The following is a 15,271-nucleotide window of genomic DNA, read 5'->3' on the forward strand; positions in this document are numbered from 1 at the left end:
TCAAAAGAATCCTCTACTTCAGTGCTTCTTAACCATCTTGGGGAATGCAGAATCCTTTGAGAATATAATGACAGTCCAGAAAAATAAAAAACACCCAATATTTTACATATAAGCTTAATTGTCTCCATTAACTTCATTCATGGAATCAGGTTTAAGAATCCCTATTCTACTGAATGTCATTCTTGAACTCAATCTGCTAATCCTTTAATGTGATATCTAAGCACTGCTGCCTTGGAGAGCAAACAAAAGCTTTCATGGAATATTTGATAAGCCAAGGAGCAAATTCTAGGACTCACTGATAGAATGAATGTTCACTCAAAAACCACTCTATGCCAACACTGTAAGGCATAGCTCTTCTTTTTAAGATCTCATATGCTAGTAAAGAAAGAGATTTTTATTTTTGTCCTAACACTGTAAGCTTTTGACAGAGGAGGCTACGTTGTTTCCTTATTCCAGAAACCGTTTTTTCCCAGAGTATCTGTAACAATGCTTCCAGATAAAAATGTCTCTGCAGATACATTCAATTTCTTTTGTCAGAACAACTAAAACATTATAACTGACTCAGGCTGTTTCCTTTTTTTATTTAACTTCCAAGAAACCTTAGGCCAAATTTAGTATCCAATAACATGTACTATTTCTGCCTCCAAAAGATGATCTCTGTTTTTCATACGTAACTGTATTAGTTTCCTATTGCTATTTTAGCAATGCAAATTTATTGTTTTACAGTTCTTATTGTCAGAAGTCTGAAATAAATCTCACTGGACTAAAATCAAGGTGTTTGGCTGACCTTTCTGGGAGCTCTAGCAGAGAATCCATTTTCTTGCTCTTTTCAGCTTCTAGAGCCTGCCTGCATTCCTTGGCTCATGACCCTTTCCATGTGCAAAGCCAGCAATGGCTGGTTGAATCTTTCTTACATTGCACCCCTCTGACATTGACTCTCCTGCCTCCTTCTTTCACTTGCAAGCAACTTTGTGATTACATTGAGCCCAACCGCATAATCCAGTATAATCTCTTCATCTCAAGGTCAGCTGATTAGCAACCTTAATTCCATCTGTAATCTTAATTCTCCTTTTCCGTGTAACATAACATATTAACAGTTTCCCAGGATTAAAATGAGGGCATCTTTAGGGGCCATTATTTTGCTTGCCACATGAACCATCTTATTTGGCATTAAGTTAAAAGTTGGTAGGTATAAATCATAAATTACTGTGGTCTCTGAAACAAAGCTTGCACCACTATATACAAATGGTGGGGGCTCAAAGAAATTATTTTCTTGAAACATTTGAAAGTAAATTGCCAATATCATGACATTTCACTGCAAATATTGCAGCATATATTATATTACATTATCATAATGCCATTATCACACTCAAGAAATTTAACATTGATACATTAATAACTAATTTAGAATTAATATTCAAATTTCCCTTATTGTCCCAAACATATCCTTTATAGGTGATCAAGAATCACTCACTGTATTTGACTACCATGTCATGTTAGTCTTTTTTAAACTAGAATAATTCCCTTGCCCCCTACATTTTTTTGGTTAATGGCACTGATAATTTTGAGTACAGGCCAGTTGTTTTATATAAACTCTCACAATTTGGATTGTCTGAGTTTCCTCATGATCAAATGCAGGTTGAACACTTTGGCAGGAATAATACATTGATGATGTGGTATTCCTTCTTCCTAATGTTCATTTTGGGTGCTTAACCTAGGGATGATCAGGATGATCCCATAGGGGTCTAATTAAAGATCCAGGCATTGAGTAAAGGCATCTAATAAAAAAACAAGATTTATTAGAAGATATTGAATAATATACTGATGGATCTCCAAGATGATTGATTACATTATATTTCCTTCTCTGAGTAAACTGGGATCCCAGGTGGAGAGAAAAATGTCTATATCAGCCCTGTAAATTTCTTTTTCTTTTCAAGGACTTTTCCATCAACAATTTTTTCCTCTACCCTCTATGATTTTAAGGCTTTGGGAAAAATAAAAGGGATTCTGTACCCTTGAAAAGACTGAAGGAGAATAATTTCCAGAATGAAGGTGTAAGAACCAGGGAAAACTCACTCCTCCATACAAGCAAGGAGAAGAATGGCAAACATCAAAATCAACATTTTCAAAACCCCATAAATTAACCAAAGGCTTTCAACAATCTGAGGAGCTTTTATTACAGAAAAATGGCTATATGACTATAAGAATAGTGAATTTTGTGGTGTTTAAACTTGCTTTATTACCACCCTCCTCTACTGTGCTTCACTGTAGCCATGAAAACCAGCAGTCTTAGAACCATGGTGTCTGTGAAAAACAGCATCCTAGCAGCCACTGGAAGGCGTAGAACTGGTTTAGAGCTCTCCCCAAATCCCATCCCTAGATAATTGGCCCACTTGAACTGGAATGGACATTTCCAGCAGCTCCCTGGAAAAGCCCTATTCACAGGACTTATCTGTATGTGACCTGACTCAGAGATCCTTCAGGGAGGAAAGTAGCATGCCCAGGATGTTCATTTTTTTTTTTTAAAGTGGCAATTGTTTAACAACACTGCAGCCTGAGGTAACAAAGCCAGTTGAAGCTAACAAGAGGTTGACCAAAAAATGTAAAGGAAAATATAGGAAATCAGATGTCCGTAGGGGGCTTTGAAAAACTCCAGTGTAGTAGTAGGCTGTGCATATGTGCAGTGCTGTGTGCATGCACAGAAAGATATGAGAAGACCCTAATCTCTCCTCTCCAGTTAACCTTGAGCTCTGCACAAGCAGTAAGGAAAGGCTTAGGCAGAAGTCTACACTGAAGGAGCATCGAAGGTGTGTCACAATGCATGAGCCCCTTAGCAAAGAGTGGGAAACTTACAGATTCAAGACATTTAATAAAATCTCTGTGCCACCATTAACTGAGCACTAGGCTAACTGAGAAGACACTTCAATGGCTTCACATGACAAACACTACATACCTAACATAATTAGTCAAGGAAAATCACTAAACAAATACCAACAAACCAAAATCTGGTGGGAGGGGCTCAGATTTCCAGAGTAGTGACATTACATTATTTTATTAATAAATTCCTAGTTTTAACACAAAAATTAAAAACCATGCAAAGAAGCAGGAAACTATGGCCCATACATAGGGAAAAATATATCCATAGAAATTGTCCTTGAAAAAGCCAAGATTAGATTTATAAGATAAAGACTAAACCAGCTATTTTAAATATGTTTGAAGAACTAAAGGAAACCATGTCTAAAGAATTAAAGGAAAGTATGAGAATGTTTCACCAAATAGAGAATATTAATAAAGTTACAGAAATTAAAAAAAAATTTCACATTGAAATTCTAGATTTGAAAAGCACAATAACAGAATTAAAAATTCACTAGAGAGGCCCAAGAGCAGAATAGAATTGGCACAGGAAAGAGTCAACAAACTTGAAGACAGATCAATTAAGATTGTCCGGTCTGAGGAACAGAAAGAAAAAAGGATGAAGACAGATGAACAGAACCTCGGACACTTGTGAGACACCAACAAACATGTCAACATACATATAATGGAAGTCCTAAACAGAAAGGATAAAGAGAAAGGGGAAGAAAAGATATTTGAAGAAATAACAAAAGTTCCCACATATGATGAAAAATTAATCTGTACATCTAAGAGCTCAAAGAACTCCTACTAGGATAAATACAATGAAATTTGCATCATAGTCAAAATGTCAAAGACAAAGAAAGAATCTTTTTTTTTTTTTTTTACAGAGACAGGGTCTTGCTCTTGTTTAGGTTGGTCTCCAACTCCTGAGCTCAAGCAATCCACCTGCCTAGGCCTCCCAGAGTGCTAGGATTACAGGCATGAACCATTGCGCCTGGCCAGAAAGAATCTTGAAAGCAGAAAGAAAAAAATTACTACATTCCCCTTTAAGGCATCCTCAATAAGATAACAGCTGATTTCTCATCAGAAACCTTGGACACCAGAAGTCATTGTGATGACATATACAAAATGTTTAAAGAAAAAAAAACTGCTAAGCAAGAATTTTACATTCAGCAAAACTCTCCTTAAATAACCAAATGGGATTTATCTGAGGAATGCAAAGCAACCCATCATATTAACAGTTTAAACAAGAAAAACCTCATGATCATATCAATTGATGCACAAAAAGCATCTGATAAACTTCGACATACATTTATAATTTTTTAAAAGTTATCAAAAAACTAGGAATAGAATGTAACTTCCACAACCTGATTTGAGGTATCCACAAAAACCTATAGTTGACATTACACTTAATGGTAAAAGATTGAAGGCTTTTTGTCTAAGATCAGTAACAAAGATAGTATATCCACTCTCACAACTTCTATTCTACATTGTGCTGAAGATTCTAGACAGTGAAGTAAGGAAAGAAAAAACTATACATATATGCAGATTGAAAAGGAAGAAGGAAAATTGTCTTTGTTTTGAAACAATATAATAAAGGAAATCTGAAAGAATCTACCAAAAAACTTCCTAGAACTAAAAGTTAGTTTAACAAGGCCACAGAATACAAAGTCAACATGCAAAAATCAATATACGCTAGCAATGAACAATTGGAAACTGGAATTTAAAAAGATAGTATCTGCTACTGTCTCAATGTTTGTGTTCCCCCCAAATTCATATATTGAAAACCTAATCACCAATATGATGGTATTGATGGAGCCTTTGGGAGGTAATTAACTTTGGAGTTAGTTCCCTTATAAAAGAGGCCCCAGAGAGCTGCCTTGCCTCTACTTTTTTCACCACGTGAAGTTACAGCAAGAAGACGGCCCTTACCAGACACCAGATCTGCTGGCACCTTGATCTTGAACTTCCTAGCCTCCAGAACTGTGAGAAATAAATTCTGTTTTTTACAAGCCACACAGTTTATGATATTTTGTTACAGCAGCCTGAACAAACTAAGATGGTATCATTGACAATTGCTGCAAAGAAAATGAAATACTTAGTATATAAACTTAACAAAACATGTACAGGACAAATACACTGAAAACTATAAAACATGATGAAAGAAATGACACATTGTGTGTGTGTGTGTACTGGAAGACTCAACAGAATAAAAATATTAATTCTCCCAAAATTGATCTATAGGTTAACAAAATCCCTATCGAAATCTCAACAAGCTTCTTTATAGACATAGATGAGCTTCTTCTAAAATATATATGGAAAGGCACAGGCCCTAGGATGGCTAAAACAATCTTGACAAAGAAAATTAAAGTGGGAGGAATCACTCTATCCAATTTCAACACTTACTATACAGCCACAGTCATCAAGACAGTGTTGTATGATGGGAGAAATAGAAATATAGGTTAATGTAACAGAATAGAGAATTCAGCCATAGACCCACAAAAATATCTCCAATTGATTTTTTCTTTTGCATTTAAAAATAGTTTTTAAATTGATATATAATTCACATACCATAAAATTTACCCTTTTAAATTGTACAATTCAGTGGTACATATATGTGTACAGGTGACGGCTCTTTGTGTACATATATGTGCAGACATCAGCACTAATTCCAGAAAATTGCTCATTTCAAAATGAAACCTTATATCCACTAGTATTTACTCCCTATTCCCTTCTCCCACCAGCTTCTGGCAACCACTAATCTACTTTCTGTTTCTATGGATTTTATAGAAATGGAATCATACATATAGCCTTTTGTGACTGGCTACTTTCACTCACCATGTTTTTAAGGGTCATCTATGTTGTAGCATGTATCAGTACTTCATTCCTTTTTAATGTGGGATAATATTCCATTGTATAATATGAATATACCACATTTTGTTTATCTATTTATGGGTTGATGGACATTTGGGTTATTTTCATTTTTTGGCTATAATAAAAAATGCTGCTATGAACATTTGTGTATAAGTTTTTGCGTGGACTCATTTCTCTTGGGTATATACATAGGAATGGAACTGCTGGGTCATGTGGTAACTGTGTGTTTAACCATTTGCAGAATTGCCATTCTGTTTTCCAAAGTGGCTGCACCATTTTACATTCACACCAGCAGTATATGAGGGGACCAATTTTTCTATATCCTCACCAACACTTGTTATTATCTGTCTTTTTTTATTATTAGAGTCATCCTAGTGGGTGTAAGGTAGTATCTCATTGTGGTTTTGATTTGAATTTCCCTAATGACTAAAGATGTTGAAAACATTTGCATATTTGAGAATATTTACTTGTTGGCTATTTGTATATCTCCTTCAGAGAAATCTCTATTCAAATGCTTTGCCTATTTTTTAATTGGGTTACTTGTCTTTTTATTGTTGAGTTGTAATTGTTCTTTATATAGCTTGATACAAGTCCCTTATCAGATATGTGATATTCAATTATTTTCTTTCATCCTATGGGCTGTCTTTTCATTTTCTTTACGCTATTTTTTGAAATACAAAAGTTTTTTTTTTTTATGAAGTCCAACTTACCTACTTTTTTCTTTTGTCTTCTGGCTTTTGGTGTCATATCTAAGAAACTATTGTTTTATCCAAGGTCATAAAGATTTACCCCTAAGCTTTCTTTGCAGAGTTTTATAGTTTTTATCTCTTAAATATGGGTCTAGGAACCATTTTGAGTTAAGTTTTGCATGTGGTGTGATGTAGGAGTTCAACTCCATTCTTTTGAATGTAGACATCTAGTAGTCCAGCATGGTCAATTGATATTTGATAAAGGTATAGAAGCAATTCATTGGAAGAATGAGAGCCTTTCAACAAATGGTGTCAGAGCAATTGTTCATCCATATTTTAAAAAAACAACCTCAACACAAACCTCTTCCCTTACATAAAAATTAACTCAAAGTGGATCATAGAGCTAAATTCAAATTTTACAATTATAAAAATCGTAGAGGAAAACGTAGGAGAATATCTTCATGACCTTGGGTTAGCTAAAGACATGACACACAAGCACAATCTATAAAAAACTGATAATGTGGTAAATTTGATAATTGTGACTTTATCAAAATTAAAAGTTTACTCTGGGAAAGATGCCATTAAGAGAATGAAAAGAAAACATGCAAACTGGAAGAAAATATTTACAAGTCACATAACCGACAAAGGGTTTGTACCTAGAATATATATACATAATTAAAAAAAACTCTCAGGTCTGCACCTGTGGGAAAACAACTAACCCAATAAAAATAGGTAAAAGATCTGAAAAAACACTTCATCACAGAAGACAGATAGATGGTAAACATATGAAAAAAATTCTCAACATCATTAGCTATTTAGGAAATGCAAATTAAAACCATAATGAGATCCCACTACATACCTGTTAGAATGGCTAAACTTTAAAAACCTGAAAAGCACTGATGGGGATATAGAGCAACTAGTAGAAATGAAAAACCATATAGTCACTCTGGAAAACAGTTTGGCAGTTTATTATAAAGTTAAACATATACTTACCACATGACCCAGTACTACCACTCCTAGATATTTAAGATAGAAAAATTAAACCTATGTTCACACAAAAATCTGTACATGAATGTTCATAGATGCTTTGCTCATAATTTCTAAAAACTGGAAACAATCCAAATGTTTTTCAATGGGTGAATGAATAAACAAATTGTGGTACATCCATATAATAGAAAACTACTCAGCAGTAAGATTGAATGGATACATACAAAAACATAGATGAATCTCAAAGTTGTTATGCTGAGCGAAATAAGCCAGTCTCAAAAAGTTACCTACTGTGTGATTCCATTTGTATGACATTTTGGAAAAGGTAAACTATAGGGCCAGAGAACACATCAGTGGTTGTCAGGAGTTTGAATTTGGGAAGAGTTTGATTACAAAGGGAAACACATGGAAATTTTGGAGGGTGATGGAACTATTGTGTATCCTGATTATGGTGGTGGTTACATTAGTCCACACACATCTTAAAACTCCTAAAAATGTACACCAATGTGTGTGTTTATGTGTGTGTCTTAATTATGATAGTGGATACTTATGAGAATTCATCAATAAATTCAATAAAATGGTTGAATTTTATTCTGTGTACATTATACCTCAATAAAGTTGATTTTTTGAAAAAACAAAGCCTCCCCACCACAATCCCACTCCTTAAAAATAACTACTCTTGCCAATTTAGTGTGTACCATGCTGATGGAAGCATGTAACATAAAAGATTTTCCAACTGCATAAATGGGATCACTGTACATAATATATATTGTGTTTTATATTGTTTTCTTCACTTAGAAAGCTTAGACAGGCCAGGTACGGTGGCTCACACCTGTAATCCTAGCACTCTGGGAGGCCGAGGTGGGAGGATCGCTTGAGCTCAGACCAGCCTGAACAAGAGCAAGACCCCACCTCTACTAAAAATAGAAAAAATTAGCTGGGTGTGGTGGCACATGCCTGTAGTCCCAGTACTCAGGAGGCTGAGGCAGGATGATTGCTTGAGCCCAGGAGTTTGAGGTTACTGTGAGCTAGGCTGACACCACGGCACTCTAGCCCGGGTGACAGAGCCAGACTCTGTCTCAATAAATAAATAAATAAATAAGAAAGCTTAGACAAATGCATATATATATATATATACACATATACATTCTATATATAAAATGTTTACGGATCTACTATATTTAATACTTATATATAGATAAAACTTCATTTATTTAACTGGTATCCTACTGTTGGGTATTTGGGTTGTTGCCAATTGCTATTATTAGCTGTGCTACTATAGACAGCTCTGTGCATACATCTTTTTGCAAGTATATTGATAAGATATACTTCTAAGAGTCAGATTACTGGGTCACAGGGTAATTTGAATTTACATAGCTACGGATACATTACCCTCAATAGAAGCAAGTAAAAAGTTTAGAATGAGATATGGGAGCATTTTCTAGTTTCCCTCCCAAATCTGTGAACTTCTCTCTTTCGTAGGACCATGCCGATATTGAGTGGAAGTTTGCAAGGACAAAGCTCTGGATGAGTTACTTTGATGAAGGTGGTACCTTGCCACCTCCTTTCAACATCATCCCCAGTCCCAAGTCATTTCTATACCTTGGTAACTGGTTCAACAACACCTTCTGCCCCAAAAGAGACCCTGATGGTAGACGGAGAAGGCACAACTTGAGAAGCTTCACAGTAAGAATTTTAAAAATTGTGTATCTTTTAAAACACAATGGTTTCCTCCCCTCCCTCTTTCCTGACACTCCCTATCTTAAACATCATAAAATAACACCCAACATACGTATGCTTTGGGGGGTTGTCAGGCAGGAGCTCCTGTGTCATTTTCCAGTCTTCATATTTAGAAATATATTCAGATGGGTGGGGGGTAGGGTGCTGGGAGACTGCTGATGTAACCTCTCTTTCCATTTTCAATTACAGGAACGCCATGCTGACAGCCTGATACAAAATCAACATTATCAGGTAAAGCTTCCTCACAGGGACAAAGAACAATAGTTCTTGGCTGGTTCTGTGGAGTAGAAGTCCACTCTAGCTATATCTGGACATGACCTCGCTTGACTGGGGTGGGAGGTTTAGAAAGGCTATAATTTATCAAAGGCTGAAGTAGCTCTTCAGAGTGGAATTGACTGCTTTAAAATCCTGTTCACAGCCCTTTAACCCTCCCTCAGCTTGATCAGCAACATCCCGGGCCTAGAAAGCCACCTTCCTGGAGAGTAAGTAAAATAGAATATGTGGTTGGTCAGTCAGTTAACAAATATTTGAGTACCTGTTGTACATAAAACACGACACTAGAGAAATCACTATGAACTAGAAAGATGAGGTGTTTTTGCCCTTATGAAGTTTATCATGTAATAGGGATAAAGGACATTAACCATATTATTACAACTACAGTTGACCCTTGAACAACACAGGTTTGAATTGCGTGGGTCCATTTATATGTGCATTTTTTTTCAGTCAAAAGCAGATGGAAAATACAGTATTCACAGGCTGTAAAACTCACCTATAGAGAGGGTCAACTTTTTGCACGCATGGGTGCTGTAGGGGAACTGTAGAACTTGAGTATGTACAAATTTTGGTATACATGGGAGGTCCTGGAACCAATCCCCCATGTATCCCAATGGACAACTGTATTAAAATTAAGTGATTACAAAGCTAAAACCTGCTGTGAAGAAAAATTACATAGGATAATAGGAATATATAATAAGGAATATATAACAGAAGGAAACTAACCTCAATGAAGTAAAAGCTTATCTGAATGTCAGGAACTTACATCTTGAGAAATTACAACATGACTTTAATCAAAGAAATTGGTAAACACATCAGCATTATAAAAACAAGTAATAAACCTGATAAACAGGGCACTCTTCTCATCAGCTAGAAAACAACCAAGCATCCAAATATCTGGAACATCTCTTGAAATCAATCCTTTCAAATCACAAATAAGAGATAACTCTTTCTCCTTCTGATCAAAAGAAACTCAAAGTAGAATAATGTCCTGGCAGGCTTGGAGGAAATCCATCCTTATTCTACATGTCACTTCTCTTAACTTTGTTCCTCTTAGGCCATAATTAACAAAAAGAAACAGAAAATACAGTATTTGTTAGGTAACCCTTCTCTTCTATTTGCCACGTCCAACCCTTATTATTTTCACAATAATGAATCTTAGGCAAGATTCACTGCCTTCATTTTCTACTTCATAGTCCTCCCAAAAAAACTGGTTCCTGCACATCTCAGTGACTTCCTCAAGTTTACATAGTAATAGAAGTAATAAATATAGGCCTTGAAATCAGATTTAAGTAGAATTCTAATTTTGACATTTACTAGTCCTGTGATCTTGGAAAAATCAGTTAGCCTCACTGAGCCTCAGCTTCCCCATCTGTAAAATGGGGATAGTAATAAAACTTAACTAACAGTGTTGTGGTGAATATTGAGTGATATGTGTGTGTGCTGCCTGGCACAGTACTTGACAGATTGCAATAAGTGGTAGTCTCGTCATCATCATCACTAATACAAATCATAGTGACCATGTGTGTGCCATTCCCCTGGAGGCTGAGTAAAAAGAGGCCATTCCTGTAAAGGAGACGTGTATATTGACTCAGAAAAATATCTCCACTATGTACTTAGTGGACATTGAAATCAGCAGACTTAGTAACTCTGAGGAAGACTCTCTCAACTTTATAAAATTAGGAAAAACTCTCATTTTATTATACTAGGAGCATTAAAGTTTAATCCAGCCTAAAGGGAAAGGATATTAACTATGATTATTCAAGGGTTATTCCACTCTCATTATTCTATGTATGTGAGTACATGTTTACTTTATACTTGGGTAGAAATTTTCTCTTAGAGTAAATTTGATTTTACTAGCCCACTATGCCACCAAATTCAGAGACACAATAATTTGTTTAGCCAATGGATTTAACTTATTTTTTGCAGTAAAAGGCTGGACCTGTGAGGATTTTCTATTGCAAAGGTGGTCTAAGCATGTTTTATTGCCTATGTACATTTCTTATTTTATTGAGAGCCTGAGAGATAAACTGAATGCTTCTTCTTTTTTTTTTTTTTTTATTCCAGGAAGTTATCAGAAATTTAGTCAAAAGATATGTGGCTGCTATGATAAGAAATTCCAAAACAAATGAGGGGCTAACAGAAGAAAATTTTAAGGTAAATTAATCATGAAATGGTTTCATTTTTCATTTCACAAGCATCATTTAATCTTCACAGTGTTTTGGGTTTGTTTGTTTGTTTGTTTGTTTGTTTTGAGACAGAGTGTCACTCTGTTGCCCGGTCTAGAGTGCCGTGGCGTCAGCCTAGCTCACAGCAACCTCAAACTCCTGAGCTCAAGCAATCTTCCTGCCTCAGCATCCCAAGTAGCTGGGACTACAGGCATGTGCCACTCTGCCCGGCTAATTTTTCTATATATATTTTTAGCTGTCCATATAACTTCTCTCTATTTTTAGTAGAGACAGGGTCTCGCTCTTGCTCAGGCTGGTCTTGAACTCCTGACTTCGAGCGATCCACCCGCCTCAGCCTCCCAGAGTGCTAGGATTACAGGCGCGAGCCACCGCGCCTGGCCCTTCACAGTGTTTATTTGAGGTTTCTGATGATGAAATTTCACCTGTCTATATAATACAGGAAAACCAGCTACAATTCTTTTTCTCTGTCTTAGAATTGTCTGTCATTCAGTAGATGGAGAGGTTTTACCAATGTCTGTCACACCACAATCAGTTTTATAAACAAAAGAAATCTGCCCTATGCATTCTTTTAATATTCTAGGTGTTTCTTGTGGAAATTGAATGCTTTAAATGATGTGGCAAGGATGCATAGTGAGAGGCAAGATAGCAAAGAGAAGATGCTTGGAGGACTTAAAGGTCTTCTTCTTTACTTAAAAGATATAAGACCAAAAATTCTATTATTAAATCTAAGATCTTAAGAAACTCTACAATTAAACATTAAAATTCTTCTACTATTAGCATTAGCCTAAAACAATGGTTCTCAAACCAGGGGCAATTTTGTCCCCGCAGTTCACATTTGGCAATGTCTGGAAATATTTTTGGTTGTCACACTGGCATCTAGTGGGTAGAGGCAAGGTTGCCAGTAAACATCCTACAATGAACAGGACAGCCTCCCACAACAAAGAATTATCCAGCCTATCATGTCAATAGTGCTGAGGTTGAGAAACCCTATCCTAGAGCACACCTATATTTTCTAAGGCACATAGAAAGGTAATTATCCTAATCTATAGACATAACTCATCTACGAGGGTCTGCTGTGTGTTAAGCACTCTGCTAAGTGCTGGGGTACAACGGTGAACAAGATCTAACCAGTCCCCATTCTCATGAAGTGACAAACAATAATAATACAGGGTGATGAATGATTGAATATTCTGACAGGGCACTGTGGAAACACAGAGAGGAGAGACACTAGGAATTGAGGAGTCAGGACAGGCTTTCCAGAGGAAGTGATGTTTAAGCTGAAGCTTAAAAGAGGAGTCAAATAAAAGGAGTTGGGAAGAAGAATGTTGTAAACAGAAAGAACTACACAGGCAAAGGCCCAGCCAGAGGCAAGAGAGAATATGTCCATATGGGTGGACAGTAGAGAGCCTGGGAAAAGAGTAGGAAGAGATGAAATTGGAGAGAGTGACAGGTACGAGGCCTTGAAAAACCTTGTAGTCCATGGTATGGCATTTCTACTTTTTCCTAAAGTCAGTGACAAGTTACTAACAGATTTTAAGCAGAGGGATGACATAATATTTAAACTTTTAAGATGGCTTTTAAAGGAACAATCTAAATATATCTAAGAAGTCAGAGAGAGAAGACATTTCATAGGGTCTTGAATGAACAGGACCCCCTATCCCAAAGCAGTCTCATCATCTGACATTCCACTTCTCTAGTTCCATTCCTTAGAATCCTAAAAGCATTTTTCTCTTCAGTAGTCCTTTTATATGCAGAGGTGAGAGCCAGTGCCATAATCTAATACCTTAACTATTAAGTAACATATTAGCAGGGATTAGCACTGATGGACACACATCAACAGACTAATGTCTGCTAAAGTGTTAACTAGTCCTGAATCAACTTAACCCATTGCATGATTTTTCCAGTGGCCAGCCCTGCCCACAGAATTATTAATGTTTTTCTTCTGCTTGAATAATGGGAGATTTTTCTGGTAGTTTGTGTACTTTGTGATTTGCTACTAGGCAAAACCTGGAACATTCCAAAGATATCCAATGTGCCTACTTTGAACTAAAGACTAAGCTTCTTCAATAATATGTCTCCTCTCTTTCTCTAGGAATTAAAGCAGGACATCTCCAGCTTCCGATATGAAGTGCTTGACCTCTTAGGAAATAGAAAACACCCAAGGAGAAGCTTTTCCACTAGCAGCACTGAACTCTCTCAGAGGGATGATACCAATGATGGCAGTGGTGGGGCTCGGGCCAAATCCAAGAGTGTCTCTTTCAATTTAGGTTGCAAGAAAAAGGCCTGCCACAGGCCACCTCTCATCAGAACCGTGCCAAGAGCCAGTGGTGCCCAAGGGAAGTCAAAAGCTGAGTCATCAAGCAAACGCTCCTTCATGGGTCCTTCTCTCAAGAAACTGGGTCTCCTATTCTCCAAATTTAGTGGTCATATGTCTGAGCCCAGTTCAGAGCCAATGTACACAATTTCTGATGGAATCATTCAGCAGCACTATATGTGGCAGGACATCAGATATTCTCAGATGGAGAAAGGGAAAGCAGAGGCCTGTTCTCAAAGTGAAATTAACCTCAGTGAGGTAGAATTAGGTGAAGTCCGGGGTGCTGCTCAGAGCAGTGAATGCCCCCTAGCCTGTTCCAGCTCTCTTCACTGTGCATCCAGCATCTGCTCCTCAAATTCTAAACTTTTAGACTCCTCAGAGGATGTATTTGAAACTTGGGGAGAGGCTTGTGACTTGCTCATGCACAAATGGGGTGATGGACAGGAAGAACAAGTTACAACTCGGCTCTAAGTCAAGCCCCTATAACCTGCCCTGGAACTCAACAGAAAATTTGTAATTTCCTTGCTCTCAGAAGTAACATAGAATATGATTTCCTCACTGCCCCCCTAGAAAGGAGAATGAAACTCGTATTATTTTCTCCATCTTTTATAGCCACATTATCCATTTTTTGTTGTTTTATTTTTAGTAGTATTGTTTGCCTTTTTATACCTATAAACACTAAGTCCATCTCACAGCCAACTGAAGGGGTGTTGCCTCTAATCAGCAGAGGTGCAGTCGGGTGCTTAAACCCTTTTGCTTTGCTTTTCTTACCCTTGCTTCCTTGAAGCTCCAGATGCCACGCTGCTACTGTTGCTGCCACACAGATTCCTGACCATCCTTAGGATCTCATGCCATTTTCCCACAGAGCTGAGGGATGTGGTCAGCAGTCCCCACCAGCTATCAGATAAGGCAAACGAACATGCCTTTCTTTGTCGCCATGCCATTCAGTGCTACATGCTACCCATGCTGGCTCAATTAACAGCATCAAAGGAAGGCTGAACAGACTCCAAAGAATTGTCAGCTCATGGCTTCTAGGTATAATTGGCTTGTTTTATTTTTAAACACTACAACTTATTGTGGGGGCTGTTGATTTTGTTCTTAAAGATGTGTTAGTTTCCTGATGTGTGCCAATGAGATATTTACCCCATAGTGTATGTCGTATCTAATAAGTTAGGTGAATTCCTTTCCTGTGTTTGTGTGTTTCAGTTAACTTACTACCTTTTAAAATTTGATAGTATCAAAATTAGTATTTAGGATGTGTACTGTTTTTTAAAAACTTCTATTGCACTCTAACAAATAGTAACTACATCTGACACTTTGGCAAGAAAAAATAATTAGCTGGTATATTTGTA

At 36.8% G+C, this 15,271-nt stretch overlaps 1 protein-coding gene across 1 annotated transcript in view; it reads left to right on the forward strand.

Moving 5' to 3' along the window:
- The window catches only part of TRPC5 (transient receptor potential cation channel subfamily C member 5), a 143,381-nt gene extending 128,991 nt beyond the window's left edge, over positions 1–14,390 (forward strand). Inside the window, exons 7-10 of the mRNA XM_069463649.1 lie at positions 8,886–9,089; positions 9,333–9,374; positions 11,484–11,573; positions 13,698–14,390. Of these exons, the coding sequence (XP_069319750.1) occupies positions 8,886–9,089; positions 9,333–9,374; positions 11,484–11,573; positions 13,698–14,390 (1,029 nt within the window). The remainder of the gene's footprint in view (positions 1–8,885; positions 9,090–9,332; positions 9,375–11,483; positions 11,574–13,697) is intronic.
- Positions 14,391–15,271: the final 881 nt, after the last annotated feature.

This window comes from Eulemur rufifrons, chromosome 30 (genome assembly GCF_041146395.1).
Source record: "Eulemur rufifrons isolate Redbay chromosome 30, OSU_ERuf_1, whole genome shotgun sequence".
Lineage (NCBI taxonomy): Eukaryota > Metazoa > Chordata > Mammalia > Primates > Lemuridae > Eulemur > Eulemur rufifrons.